General features: G+C 47.3%; 1 protein-coding gene across 2 annotated transcripts in view; it reads left to right on the top strand.

The window, feature by feature from the left end:
• Positions 1–15635, top strand: part of LOC8042889 (armadillo repeat-containing protein 8) — a 40775-nt gene that overhangs the window by 7016 nt on the left and 18124 nt on the right. For both annotated transcript variants that reach the window (XM_029991641.3, XM_029991640.3), the window contains exons 3-8: positions 6275–6346; positions 6466–6605; positions 8027–8301; positions 10104–10179; positions 12805–12895; positions 13110–13170. In XM_029991641.3, coding sequence (XP_029847501.1) covers positions 6275–6346; positions 6466–6605; positions 8027–8301; positions 10104–10179; positions 12805–12895; positions 13110–13170 — 715 coding nt within the window. The remainder of the gene's footprint in view (positions 1–6274; positions 6347–6465; positions 6606–8026; positions 8302–10103; positions 10180–12804; positions 12896–13109; positions 13171–15635) is intronic.

Here is a 15635-nt window from a genome sequence, read left to right as displayed (position 1 = left end):
GTTAATCTTTTGGCAGGTGTAACGTGCCTGACGCATATTGAATGGTCTCCTTCATAGTAATGCCATTTTTGTAATCGAGAGTCACTCCTTTTGTGACTTTCTCGTGAGGATAGTGTGCGACGGTTTTGTTTGCCACATTTCGCCTCGCTTCCATCTTTTGAGTTGTTAGAACCTTGTCAACGGACATGAAAGTGGATCGAAGGGAAGGAAAGCATTTCATATATGCAAGAATGACTGCATCAATTACAGAGTACTCAAGGAAAGCGTTCCATATGTGTCAGTCACTTATGCCTGCCAAATGAATAACAGCCTCGTGGATGGTGGCATGGACTTCACATGGACAACTTGCTGTGACACTTCTGAAGAAGTGAAAAGTGTATGTGCAAAGCTTTGATGAGTTCCGTACACCTCTTTGCATGAAAAAATAGCATTCTGTAGCCATCTCTGTGAAAGTAGGGCAGGTCTATAAAACTATCATACCTGTAAACTGTGGCAAAAGCAAGCGCGCAGGCAAATGCAATGTCGACTGCCGAGCTTGTGGAAGGCACAAGGATATTGAGACCTCTGAAGATAATATCGCAGCTTTTCTTCCCCATCTCTCATTTCCTCCTCACACTGGCCATGCTTGGAAGAAGGGGCTTCACTCTTAGTTTGAAAATGTTTGTAACTACTCTGCATGTTAAAGTAAAACATAACTTTTATATTAAAGGGGTATGGAAACGAAAATTGAAATATACAAATTTCGTTTGGAAATGAGTCAGGCATGACGAACTATAACCGTAAATGATAATCACACGTTTGTATTTTGAACGACTATCTATATTTTTCGTTCCAAACAGTGCATTCGAGCAAGCGCTCGAAGAGAAGTGAACGGAGAGCGCTATGCGTCATGGGACATCCGGCACAAACAAAAAACAAAAAGATATTCCGCATTCATGATGTAGCAGGGCTGGCGTGGTTATGAGGTGTGCCGTTGGTGTCGTGGTGGCGTCAACGCATTACAGCTGAGCTGTTGAAGTACCCATGGGGTGACGAGCATTTCACGTGTGAGATCAGTCGTGCGCAACGTGTTCGTGTGGCCCATTTTCCCCCTAGAAGATTAGCCCGTCGCTCAAAACTCGGACAAAAATTGCTTCCCCCACCTTTTTTACCTCTAAGCTGACAGTGTTGTGGAAGCTATGTGCTCGTTGGGCCGGCCACACTTTTAGCACATGATTACGCTCTCTCGCGCATACCCACGCGCTTCAGGACGATTTCCTTGGGTACATAAACTTGAACGACAAAAGTGAGGATGAGGGCACACCGACACCTCCCTCTCTCTATTCAATTCGGAAAGGGGATTTGGGAGTACGCTTGACTTAAAGGGGCCGTGAAACAAATTTTAACCTGGGATAAATGAATTTAGATTGGGATTTCACATAGCATATCGTTTAGTGGGCAAAAAAAAAAAAGAAGGTAGAAAATCAAAAGCCTGATTCTTGATATGAAAATTTGAAAACACGGCAAACTATTTCGTACCTCCTTCCCTTCGAAAGCTCTGCCTTTTCACTGTGATACATCCGCGGTACCCGAAGTGCGTTACCTGGCCCAAACGCACGTCACAAGCATACCTCGGCAAACCTCACTCATGAGGGCCCTCACTCACCCTCACTCACCCTCATCTTCACAGGTGAGGTGAGGGTGAGTGAGTTTCTGAACCAGGAAAATTCATGAGTGTGAGGGTGAGTGAGGGCTGTGAGGGCGGTGAGGGCCGTGAGGGCCGTGAGGGCGGTGAGGGCCGTGAGGGCCGTGAGGGCCATGAGGGCGGTGAGGGCGGTGAGGGGTATGAGGGCCATGAGTGCGTGAGGGGCGTGAGGGCGGTGAGTGGCGTGAGGGCCATGAGTGCGTGAGTGGTGTGAGGGCGGTGAGTGCGTGAAGGGTGTGAGGGCCATGAGTGGCGTGAGGGCCGTGAGGGCGGTGAGTACATGAGGTGGTGCGAGGGCCGTCAGGGCGGTGAGTGCGTGAGGCCCCCTTCAGATCGAGCATCTTTCTCAGCAATTTTGGTGTTAATGGCGGGTTGTTCTCTAGCTTTCCCTAGATCGACACGAATTGCTGAGATCGGGTCCGGCTCGAAATAAGCAAGCAACTCGGAGCAATTCGAATACGTTTGAAGCGGCTGCATCTAATCAGGGACGCAAAATTTTCACGTGATACCTCGTGCCGGTGATGATGACACCGAAAGACTTGGTTCTCGTTTGAAATCGATCGTGTTTTGGAAATAAACTGTTTCAGAAAGGTGCATTAGTATTCTTAACGGGATTTAAATGCATAAAAACACGTTTATAACGCGTAATTGTGTCTAAATAGTGCAAGAAAAATAAAATTTTATGATGACGATGGCAAATTGCAGCAATTGGTTGCTGCGTGTGATCGCGGGCGGCGCGTGTTGCTGGTGTTGCGACGTAAAGTTTCTGGCCGAAATTGCCCCATCTGAAGTTGGCCTGAGTGGCGTGAGGGCCATGAGTGCGTGAGTGGCGTGAGGGCGGTGAGTGGCGTGAGGGCGGTGAGTGGCGTGAGGGCCGTGAGGGCGGTGAGGGCCGTGAGGGCTATGAGTGCGTGAGGGCCGTGAGGGCCGTGAGGGCCGTGAGGACGGTGAGGGCTATGAGTGCGTGAGGGCCGTGAGGGCCGTGAGGGCGGTGAGGGCCATGAGGGCGGTGAGTGGCGTGAGGGCCATGAGTGAGTGAGGGGCGTGAGGGCCGTGAGGGGCGTGAGGGCGGTGAGTGCGTGAGGGCCGTGAGGTTCAGTGAGGGTGAGTGAAGGGCTGAAGGTGAGTGTGACTGTGAGGGTGAGGGTGAGTGAGGGGCTGAACGTGAGTGTAGCTGTGAGGGTGAGGGCGAGTGAGGGGCTTAGGTGAGTGTGGCTGTGAGGGTGAGGGTGAGTGAGGGCGACCTAAAATGCCGACCTCTGGTCACAAGACACCGTATCTCACTTATTCCCTTTGCCCCTAAGCTGATAGTGTGGTGGAAGCTATGCGCTTGCCGGACCAATCAGCCGCCTCTCTTTCCTCACCTGACCTCATTCTCTGTGCGTGGGCATGCGCGAGGGAGCATGATCATGGGGCAAAAGTGTGGCGGGCCCAATGAGCACGTAGCTTCCACAACACTGTCAGCTTAAGCGTGAACGGGGTGGGGAAAGCAACTTTTGTCCGAGTTTTGAGCGACGGGCTAATCTTCTAGGGGGAGAATGGCGGTGTCCCGGTCGTAGGTCGGCATTTTAGAGCCCCTTCATTCGCCATCACATCACAAACAAAATCATATCTCCAAATTTATTTGCATTCACGTCAAAAGGTACTCCGACCCCCCAAGGTTACGGCCCTTCACATCCCGGCGTTTAACCCCGCCAACACTTCATCCCCTTCACATCACGGCGTTCAACCGCGCTAAGAATTCATCTCCATCACATCACCGCCGCTTCCGAGTTCACGGAGTCATTCACCATCACATCACTAATTCACAAAGTCATTCACCATCACCATGAATTCACCGGAATTCACCATAGTGAATTCATCGGTATTTACTATCACATCATGAATTCATCCGAATTCGCCATCACTTCACCAATTCATCTGAATTCACCATCACTTCACGAAGTCATCCGAATTCTCTATGAGTTCACAAAGTTATTCATCATCATGGTCAACAGAAATTTACGGGAATTCATCATCACATCATGAAATCCGCATAATTCACGAAGTCATTCAGGTTCATGCTGACTAAATTCGACTTCATGGCTGGTAGCCCTTCACGAGTTCGCAGTTCTTTCGGAATAGGACTGTGGCACCTTTTTGTGTCAGCCACTTGAAACCAGGACCTGACTCGACAAAGGGCCACAGCGCCGCGCCGAGGCACACACGGCTACGCAGCAAGGCTAATGCCCACACCGCTAAAGTCAAATGGGTCCCTGTCGTTTGCGGTGAAGAATGAAAACAACCAGCAAGCAAGCACCTGCGTACCATGTTTTCCGCCTATTCTAAATTCATAACCGTACTCATCATCTCGTCGAGAATTAGGTTCACGGTATTACTTCACATCACAAACTTGTTAAGTTCATGAGCCACTCGCATCACAAATTCATTGTGTTCACGAGCCTTCACCATCACGTCACAAATTCATTGAGTCATTCACATCAAATGAATTCTTCACTTCACGAAGTCATTCACAATCACAACACATCATGAGTTCATTCAAATTCACAGAGTCATTCACCATCACATCACAACTTCATTCAACATCACATAACGAATTCATTCAAATTCACAAAGTCATTCACCATCACATCACAACTTCATTTACCATCTCATCACGAATTCATACAAAATCACTAAGTCATTCACCATCACATCACAAATTCATTCAAATTCACAAATTCATTCAACATCACATCATGAATTCATTAAAATTCACGAAGTCATTCACCATCACATCACAAATTCATTCAAATTCACAAACTCATTCACCATCTCATCATTATTTTTTCAATTTCAAGAATTCATTCAGAGCCATTCAGATTCACGCCGTGAACGTGAATGAAGGAGAATGAGCGAGTTCATGAATGAATTTGCCGAGGTATGGTTCCGGTACACAAACAAGGGTCCGAGCAAGAGGGGACTCCCCCCTTTCCGTCTTCTTGAACTGTTCGGTACGATGCGCGATTTGTGAGTTGAGGAAAGCTGAGAAGGAAAAAGTTGAAAAATTGTTTCATGACCGCTTTAAACAGTTGAGCATACTTCCCAATAGCGGCGCTGCTCCGATGTTTAGTGCGGCTACGCAACGGTTCTTTCTACGTCATGGCCTACGTAGCAAGATTCCCAACGTTGCTAGATTACCTTCCAACCAACACCACCATTGGAAGATTGTTTAATTAACTTTAAATTTAGTTTTCTTGTGCCTTTCAACGAAAGACTGGTGTTTTTCAGGTTATGCTGCAACACGCAACACATTTCAGCTAGAAAATGAGCGCTGGAATTTTGTTTCTGTACCCCTTTAATGGTCCTGGTGGCCAAATGAAAACTATTCAAATTTTTTTTTTCTCTCAATTATAAAGTCACTTTAGTTCTTCTTTAAGTCATCCTTGATTTTTACCCTGTCATCGGCCACTATACTCATCACCTCAAGAACTAGTAAGAAAATGTTTAGTTCCTTAATCAGCGTTACCAATTTTCCCCTTTATGTAGTGATTTTTGATGTACTTGTATATGTCCATTTGAGACCAGTTATTTGCTATTTTGCTAAAACATACTATTATGTTTATATTTATCGACTGTTCCTTTAGAAAGTCCAGTGCCCACATTGGGATGGTAAGTAAATGATGCATTTAGCATCAAATCAAACCTTAGGGATGAGATACCCTGCTGTACCTAATCCGGGGAATTTATAAATATTTTTGCTATATGCAAATATCTTTTCTTCAATGACGAATGATTGATGCAGGTTGGCAGGGCACCTCTGCCTAACATATTCTCACGCATAATAGCAGGATTAATTTTTAAAATTTCACAGCAATGTAGATATCAACATTCAGAAAGTTAGTTTCTTTTTTAATACACCAGGCGCGCGCGCGCACCATCCTGCTTTGAAATTGTGCTCTGCAGGGGTTGCTTCTCTGCAGGAGAGTGGTGCTCGGTAAGAAGTGTGCTCAACGGGGCTAACTTGCTGTGATCTACACTACAAAAAAAAATGTGATTATCGCAATTCATCTTGAAGCAAATATAGAATAGTGTGTTATTCGAAACTAAATGCTGAAAATTAACTTTTTCTCTGAGAACCAAATCTTGTTAGAACTAGTAGTCCATTTAGTGTATCCACTATGTTCAAAACTTTTTTTTATTGAGGGGACAGTGAGTATAAAGTTCCTTCCTGTTTTTCACACTTTTTTTTTTTCGACGATAGTGTTTAATTTATTTCTTCATCGATGCTGTTGACGTGTCCATAAAAACGGATTCAATATATTAATCTTATTTTGCAGGTAAAAGAAGTCTGAGGATCGAAATAGAGACATTGCTTTTGTCGAATCAATGCAGGGCAATGGCCGAGAGCGAGTCGTAGCACGAGCAAGTGCCAGAAGAGATTGGGCTGTCCTTCCAGAGCACTTTTGGCAGTGTAACACTGACTGCACCTAATTTGTAAAGCTTCTTCTTTGGGACTGTCGAGTGCTTGTTCACTTTGTGTGTCTCTCGGCCTTTTGAGCATTCAGTTTGGAAAACAATTAGTGAAACAAATTACTCGTGACTTTTCAGCCAACTGAAGAATTCGGTCATTGGGAGCAACAACCAGAAGGCCACCGTCATTCGGATGGGACTGGTGCCGAGGTAAGAGGCCCCTGCAGGGTCGCCTGGCCCGTCTTACTTCCCGAAGTGCCAGTGGAAGTGCATGTCTGGCCCAGGAGGGAGGCTGTACAGCTGGTTGCCGTGGGTGGGGGGGAATGCAGGCTGCTGCAGATCCTGCGAGAAGAGTCGCACCCGCAGCTGCTATGCGAGACAGCGGTGATTGTGAACAGCCTGGCCAAGGGCACCCAGGAGAACACGCAGGCGTTGCTGGACGCCGGTGTGGTGCCCGTGCTGCTCCAGGGTGAGGGGCTTTGCCGGCCCCCATGGTGGGGCCAGCCGCTCGAGATATGCTGTTCTTTTGTCTCTTTCACCGCCTTCACTGTCGACCTCGAGGAGCTGGATGATCTCTTCTTTGGAAAGCGAGGACATACACTTTGACGGTGGCATCGTGCCATATTTACCCCAATCTAAGACTGCTTTCTCTCGAAAGTTTGAGGCACGTTCCGTCGGGAGAATTGGGTGCCAAAACTTTCGGCAGGCAAAATCCAACCGTCCTTCAAATGTAGGCAAAGAGGAAAGAGAATCCAGGGAATCGGCACCCTAGGAGATGAAAATATTTGTAAACTTAGAAACAATACAAAAGTCCTCGGGGCCCCGTAGCAAGTTTTCTCCGACGCTATGGACATAGGCGTAGACTTTGGGGGGCATTGGGGCTCGTGCCCCCCCCCCCCCCCCCCCCCAAGCTTGGGCCATGATCCTTACCGAGACGCTGTTTACGTGCCATGTAACAAGCTTCTAGTAGTGGCATGTAAACAAAATTACGCCCACGTTGCCTTTATTGACAAAATACATGGGAAATAGAATCCCAGCATGCTTTCATTAGCTTCAATGTCCAGTTCTGGCGAAAAGGTTACGCTCAGCACTTACCCCACCGGAGAACTTCTCAGCCTGCCCCCCTCCCCCCCCCCCGGGAAAATGGGAAGTCTACGCCGCTTGCTACAAGTGCTGAGCGTTCCAATCCCCTTTATGTCCTCGACCCACGAAGATAACTATCGTCTCTTTCTGCAGCCATACTCCATTCGTCCCTAAGCCAATGGGACAGTGGGAGCTATGTGCTCGCCGTAGCCATGAACTGCCTCCCTCTCATTGCCCGACCCCACTTCCTGCGCTAGGGTATGGGTGAGAGTGCAATTGCGTGGTGAAAGACGGATGTACCACTGCTCTAACGAGTTTGTAGCTCCCACCAGCCTGTCGGCTCGAACGGATTACAGTTGAACCTCGATTTAACAAAGTCGCCGGGACCCGCTAATTATTTTGTTAAATCGGGAACTTCGTAAAATCGAGAAAGACATTTTTCGGGCATAGGCTGCGCGGGGAATCTGAATTTGTTTGTTAAATTGGGAAATTTGTAAAATCTAGATTCTTTAAATCGGGGTTAAACTGTATACCTTCGGCCTGCCACGGTCTCCAAACAAGACCCATAAAGCTGCGGTCCCACCACTAATACATTATACAAAAGACAGGGTGTGGTCCGAGGTGTCCTTGCCCGACAATCTCGTCGCACTCTGGAGACACGTTCGAAGCACACATGAAGCAAACGTGTTCGGAATGTGCTCGGGGCGTACCCGGAGGTAACTTTGTCATCGTATCCGCGGCAGACACCTTGCCCTTTGTGCGATGCATGGGCGGTGGGGCTGTGGCTGAAGGGGGACTGGGGCGCAGGTCTGGTGCAGTCTGAGGGGGCGTACGTGGAGGCGTGCCTGCGCTGCCTGCGGACGCTGGTGCGGTCGGAGGTGGCCCCGGTGGACTGGCTGCACCAGGAGGCGTGGGTGGTGCCACACCTGGTGCGGGTGGCACGTGCGGGGCCACCCTCTAGCCAGGAGAGCGTGGCGGCCATGCTGGGGGCCCTGTGCCGCACGCCTGACCACCAGCGTTGTCTCTGCTCCCACGGGGCGGTGCCAGTGCTGGCGGCGCTGCTCTGCTCCCCTCTGCATCGGGTATGCTCTGCTCCTCCAAGGGGAGGGTTAGGGCGTAGGTTGCCGGAGAAACGCTAGGCGAGTTCACGCGTTCCAAAATCGGGCGATCTAGATTTATTCGAGCGACGGGTCAGTGAATTGCGCATATTGTAGGCGGGCAATATAAATATTTTTAAAATGTGCACGAATATAAATTTTTAATTGCAAATGAATAAGAATATTAATGTTTGACTGCAAATCGAATTCTTGTTTTGTGAAATATGAATAGTTTACATTTAATACGAACTGAGCGTGAATACTAAAAAAAATCGCAACTGTAAATCTTTTCTGGAAAGAATACCTATGAAAGTGAACAGTTTTGTTATGTGAGAAACATTTCACATACTTAAAACATAATGTAACGTGACGAGTGAAGCAATGACTACCTTATTTATTTGAATATAGCTTGAGGATTTCTTTTCCGGCATTCTTTAAAGTCTGGGATAACCAAAGAGGGCTGAGCTACAATAGGGAGCAAAATATCCGACCCCATCCAGCCAACTGAGATGCTCAGACAAGTCGGCCACTCTCCCTAACACTTCGGTAAAAAGCAGTGAAGCTTGACTCGCACACGATGGTGGCAAGTGTTGAAACCTGCCGCCAGAGCCCTGTTGCGATGCAGTGAAGGTTGACGTGAGAAATCATACAATTCTCAAGCCATTATTTGTCATTTCTGAAGATTTAAAAGTTTAATACCTCGAAGAGTAAACGTGTGCTGCGAATCAAATAGCAAACACTATTTGCAGACTCGGAAGTTTCAAATATCCGCACACCTCCATTTTTTCTAAAGTGTAGGGCACGCGTGTTAAGGGGATACTGAAATTAAACTTGAAGTCTACCTCTCACATTCAGAAATTAGTTAAACATGATCAGCAAAATCTGCTAATGACAATCTCGCGTTTCTATTTTGAACGGATTGCGGTTGATTCCAGTGAGCGCTCGAAGAGCAGCCATCGGAGAGCGCGATGCATCTCGGGAGATCCGTCGCCTCCGGTGTGTTCATGATGTCACGTTTCCCTTCACAGCCAAGGCTACAGGGAAGCTGGCATGATTGTGAGCTTCGCCAGTTGGCGGCATCAACGCGTTACAACCTGGCCGTTCAGGATTGCCGCTTCCCGCAGGTGTTCAAAAAGCGCGGGAGAGAAGGGAAATCTGGTTTGGCCAAGCCTGGCAGGGCTCGTGCACATTCAGTTTACTGTTGAACTTCCGGGGAACAGCGCATCTTTTATGGATAGTTTGACATAACGACATTTAGTTTTTTTTATTTTGAGTAATGTTTTGATGTCTTTTTGAGGGAAAATGTGGTGTCTTTGTGATGTGGTGAGAACGTGGTTGACATTCAGACAATTAATAAGGTGCTAGAACTTCATTGCAGGACCCCTTTGAAGTTACAGTTTTGTGCCATTTGTTTTAGTAGCTTGTTTTGACTCGGATACGTTTAAGTCATTTGTGCCTTTCTTCCTCCATGAACGTTCCCCAAACAAGTTTTATCGGGAAATACAAATGGGGTCGAACCACTGCAAGCCTTTTGGGGATAATGTAATGTTTCCCTGTTCAGCTGTGGCTCATTTGTCAGGTGTAGAACCATTGGCAGCTGTTGCCCAGGCGTGGGGTGTGCGTGTGCCACGAGCGAGGATTGGCGCTCGAGACGTTCGACATTCCGACGGTCCTCCCAATGTGGGGACGGCTCGAGGGTGGCTCTCGGCCGGAAGCGTGACGCTGATTCGGAGCCTGAGGGTGTTGGTGCCCCGCTTGTCCCGGCCGGGCATCGGGGTTGTGTGCAGGTGCAGCTGCCCAGCGTGCGCTGCCTGGCCCAGATGTGCTACCAAAATGGCCAGGTGTCGCAGATGCTGGCCACAAGTACGTCCCTCGATGGCCCTTCCGGCCTCACGGGTTGCCGGCCGGGGATTGAATCGGTGACCAACAAGGGCTGCTGCGCCATTTTAAAGGGGTCATGAAAAAAAAAATGGCCGGATTCTGATTTTCTTATAGTTGTTAAACCACAAAGACGTTGATTTCTAAGTATTACAATGGTATAGTGTAAGCAGTGAGAGAGTGCAGGTGAGCTGGTAAACAATCGACATCTTGTAAACCCTGAGATGGGGAACAATAAAAAAACGGACGAACACAACAATATCTTGAGATTTTGTTGTGTTCGTCCGTTTTTTTATCGTTCCCCATCTCAGGGTTTACAAGATGTCGATATAGTGTGTCTGCATCCTAGAAAGTGTGTTTAAAAATCACATTTTTTGGACTGTCTGTAACAACCTTGCAACATCCTATAGCAGCATGAGCAACAAAACGTCGTGGCAGCTATCTAAAAAGGTTGAACATATATTCAACTTTGTTTAATCTTCAAATAATAATTTGAGAGTAATAAAAACATTGAGTTATTTATTGGTGTTCTTGTATTAGCTGTGCGCAACTACGTCACATGATTGGGATACAGTTTCGGTTTCAAACATGTCCGGGTCTTCTGTTGATTGGTAATCATGCTGCTCGTCTCGCTGTGGGTTGCATTTGTTGTGGAATGCTGTTATAGAACCTGGTTGTGGATTAGAATTATTATAAAACATGAAGTGAAGCAGTTAAATATTATAATTCCTAGAGGATTCAAACCCAGAACTTCACTAAGTCAAGCAGGGAGGGACATGTGCACGTGACATTCGACTATCGGCACATCCGATTTGGACTTTTATTTTCGTGGGTGTAGGTCTAGGACATTGTATAGTTTTTTTTACGACCAGCTAGGAGTTCTCGATTAATTTTTCTTTGCTACGTTCTTCCTCAACAGTAACTTTATGTGCCCCTCTTCAAGTGCACAAAGGCGGTTCATTCCGCTTATATTTGTAGCCTTTTCGTTCTTCTTCTGCGAGCGTATCAGTGATTTTCTGCTTGAAGCAAGATTATATTTGCTGCTCCATTTGATGATCGTATTGGGATGCGGCTCGACCGATCAAAGTTGCAAACAAATCTCTTAAACTCTCCTCTGTAGCACGACACACAATAGCACAAACAAAACACGGTGTCGGCATACGGCTCAAAACCTAAAAGCCGACCGCGGTATAATAGGCGACACTAGAGCTCATGAGGTTGGTTATCTTACAGGTATCCGAGTGTAATATCAGACGTTGTATGTCATCCGTTGACTTGCGTGCGTGACGTCATGCTGTTAGAGCTGCTGTTAGAGCGATATCTGATGCTCTGGCTTCGCCCATTAAGTCCAGTCCACATCGCCATCTTGTCCAGACAACAAAAGTTTCTATTGGTTACTTGTTATGACATATTTGTAGAAGTGAGAGGGAAGCTCCCCGGGAAACTGAAATTATCTTTTTATGGTAGTAAATGAATCCGGATGATAAACGAAGGAGCATGGGTTCTATTACAAAGGACAAGGATTCTAAACAGGCATACTGTATAAATAAAAGTTTGGGGAAAACGTTTCACTCCCCCTTTAACGTCCTTTGACACGTTGGGCTTGCTCCGCACAATTGCCGTCTGCTCTGCCGACTTGAGGGGCATCGTCTGAGAAGGAAGACACACTGAAATATCTGCTGCGAGGCCGTGTGACACAATTTCATTAAGATTCTCTCACTCGCTCGTGCCATCGGACGGCAGACGTGGCACATAAGACGGATGTATGGGGCAATCATGGAGGTAGGAAGCTTCCTAATGGGACATGACGCCACCAGAGGTGAAGCCAAAAGCCGGTCACCCTCGGGTGCCCGGGAACCCTAGGGTGACCAAAACAGCTGTAGTTTTGGTCATCGTTGGGGGCATGTCCCTCCACACTTCTGTCTTCACCTCTGGTGGCGTCATGTCACCTCCAGATGCTTCCTACCTCCATGAGGGCAACGATTATGGTTTCTGTCGCTCAATTCGGTCTTCCCTTTCAGATGGATCTAAGATTGCCAGGTGGAGCTAAGTTTCCTGAAAGCCGGTATCACATTGGCACTGCTTACGTTCGAGGATAATCGCCTCTTACTTTGTGGCTGTTGTGGCCTTTTATTGTTTTAGGCATTGATATCGGAGGGTTTCTAATTGTACATCGCTCTGGGAACGTTTTGTGCTACAAGACAGCCGATGATTAATCTTCCAATTTTTCGTCGGAACAGGGTGGCACAGCGTGCCAGAGGCGCCGCTAGTCTCGTGGTAGAAAATATTTGCAGATGGCACTTCGAAATATGTGCAATTTGCTCTTGCAGTTTGTCCTTGTTCGCGGTGTGCAACTTAATCACAACCGAGGATCAGTTTGGGAACAATCACGAGTCAACCAATGCAAAGGCCTCTCGGTTTCATTTTATCTCGTCTGCACGAAGCTTGAAGTTTAAAAAGCGGGTCACGCGTGGTTCTCGTAAGACAGGGCGCAGAGGTGCTTCCGCAAAATGCGAGGGTACCTTCCAGGTGAAGTCCAAGAAAGTGAGGACACAATCCGGACGCTATCCATGGGACGACTCTGAGATGGGCCATGGGGGGTCGTTGCAGCCAGCTACGGCGGCCGCTCGGTGCCGGATCTGCTGGTGCAGCTTATGGCCCGGGACCGGCCCAGCGAGATGCAGCTGGCAGCTGCCAAGTGGTGAGTGGCCGGGCTGAGGCAGCGCTGCCGAGATGGCGAGGTCGTAGCACCAGACATTGCCTACCAGAGGCCAGCACAAGGCACAGATTGAACGCCGACATAATGCCAGCGTTCAATCTCTGGTAGGTGACGGAGGAGGTTTGGTGCTACGGCCCTGCTATTGAAAAGCTGTTGGCTGAGGCGTGTCCCTTCTCACAAGGCTCCTTTTGCGCAGCTTGACCTTCCTGAGCCGGGCTGGCGCAGTGCACTCGGAGGACCCCCGCGTCGTTTTCAAGGTGCGAGCGATAGCCGGTCAAGGGCGCTCTACCTCCGATGACGTCTCTTAAGGCTTTGTTATGCTCCGACATTGAGTGCAGCGAACGTGGCGTAGCGCAGAACATGGGCCTTTCATTGGCCAGCGAGCAGGAATTCGATATCTGCGACTAATCAGTATCTGTGTTTTCTGCGCTATGCCGTGTTTGCTATGCTCGACCTTTAGTTAGTGTCTGTGTGGAAACCGGCGCTATGCGTTCGATACCAAAACAAGTAGTACTGTCCCAGGGTGTCTGCTTTTGGAATTTTATGCGCCGCCTGGCCCGTAAAACTGGGCCCATCCCAGTTGTGTGGCTTTTCATTGCCTTTCTAAAGGATAATAAAAGGGATTATGTAGAATTTGTGATCATACCAACGCCTTGGCTTTCGTGGGCATGTCAAGATAGTCTCGTCGCAAGGCAGGATGAGAAATTAATTTTCAGTTTATTTGGGGGGGGGGAAGGGGGAAGGGAAGGAAAGGAAAGGAAGGAAGTAAGTGAGAGGAGGAAGGAAGGAGGGGGGAGGGGAGAGGAGAGAGGAGAGGAGAGAGAAATGGGAAGGGAGGGGGGTAGGGGGGATAGGTGGCCAAGTGGGCTAGCGCACACCAGCTCGGAGCACGTAGAGTGAAAGCTAACGCTGCAGAACACAGGGATCCTGGGTTCAATTCCCATCCCTGCCCATTTCAATCTGGATGAGCATCGTACTGGTGTGCGCTCTTGTATCACTACTACCTGGTGCACATTAAGGGGGGACACTGGCTACGACCTAAGTGATTGGAATGAAATTTGACGGGAAGATTTAATGTCAGATGTAGGTGTACTGTGCAAACTTTCAGCTCTCTAGGTCAGCTTTACATACCTGCATAAGAAGTGTCATTCTTCCTTAAGAAATCTATGATATGCGAATGAAACTATTAAGCACCATTTTTACTGCTAGAATATAAACTGGGGAATGTGGGACTTTGGGCTATCTAGTTTTTATAACTCAAATGTAAATAATTCAGGCAGAGTGATTACCTCAAAATAGGATATGCATATCTGTCCTATGCCAATGTTTTGAAAACATAGTTTTTTTTTCAATGAGGACTTCAACTTAAAACAAAACAAAGTAGATATCCCGATTCCCCAGTAAATTTCAGTTAATTAAGAAACATCTTGATTGTGGTATCAGAATAATTTTACGTTCGAATGAAAGATTCCTTCGTATGAAATTTACAGCAAGAAGTGGAACTGAGAAAAATGCATTCAAACATTAAACTCCTTTACTTTGTTACTGCCTCACAATGTGTTGAAAATATTTTATATTAACGTAATTATTTGGCGTATGGTTATCAAATTTAGTGTAAGGGTGTATAATTAGTTTCTGAAACTGAAAACCTCAAAATTAAAAAATGAATTAAAAAAAAAAAAAAAAAAATTTTGAAATTTAGGCGCATGTCCCCCCTTAAATACCCCAGGCTAGCGGTTGTAGTGCACTGGCTAAATTTCTCATCTACAGCTGAGGTACCAGACGCCCGTGGCGGCTGACTAACTTCTGGCTGTATAAACATACATACAACACTCACAAATTTACTCGCAAGTTTTCTTCTCTGAGCAACAAAGATACATTTCTGAACCCGTTCCCACGATGTGAGATCTGAGTTGGAGGTAGAAAACGCATCAGATGTCTCTTTTAGTGAAATATCTAACGAAGAGAAACATCCCTAACAGAGTACCGTAATGTTTATTTGTAGGAAAACTGGAGGTGGAATGCAACAGATGGTCTGAGGGGTCATTTGAATAAAGTAACTTTTCTAAATTTGATATTAGGCATTAAGCGGAACTCTGCCAGTTTCTTTATAGTGTTCGATTTGGCTGACACGGCAGAGTTCCATTGCCCGGCTGGAGGTTACCTCCAGCCGGGAGGGACCGCTTGAGGCACCTCCAGCCGGGCCCGGCTTGGGCAGTTCAAGAAGACATCCCACCGGGATGCTTACTTGTCACGAATGGTTTATTCGCACAAACACTTAAAGAAGCTGTGCAACAATTTAAGTGCTTTGCTTAAATAATTTGGGAGTTGGTGTCTTGACTGAAATATGTAAAGAACAAAAAAACGCTTTTGCCTGCGTGTCCTAGTTTTTATTTTAAAAATGGACAAAGATGGAGGTTTTCGGCTACTCCTTCACCATCTTTCGAGTCACGTGTGCTGTGACATCAATGGGGGTCGCGCGGAGTTCCGGTGAAGCTCTCTCTCTAGAGCCATTAGTGAGCAGCGAAAACTCATCCGCTCGCAACCGCGTGACCACGTGCTGGCGCAGCGCGAACAATATGCAGGGGTGGTCCAGCTGCGCCAATTGCGCCATTTTGATAAATTCTCCCTTACCTGCGCCTTGCTGCGCCTAAAGACACAAACTGCGCCAAACCGCGCCAAACTGCGCCAAAAAGGGCTAGTCGGTCCGTGAACGAATCCT

The sequence above is a fragment of the Ixodes scapularis genome, unplaced genomic scaffold (genome assembly GCF_016920785.2).
Source record: "Ixodes scapularis isolate PalLabHiFi unplaced genomic scaffold, ASM1692078v2 PGA_scaffold9__187_contigs__length_104089568, whole genome shotgun sequence".
In the NCBI taxonomy this organism is placed as follows: domain Eukaryota; kingdom Metazoa; phylum Arthropoda; class Arachnida; order Ixodida; family Ixodidae; genus Ixodes; species Ixodes scapularis.
This window is presented reverse-complemented; position numbering and strand designations above follow the sequence as displayed.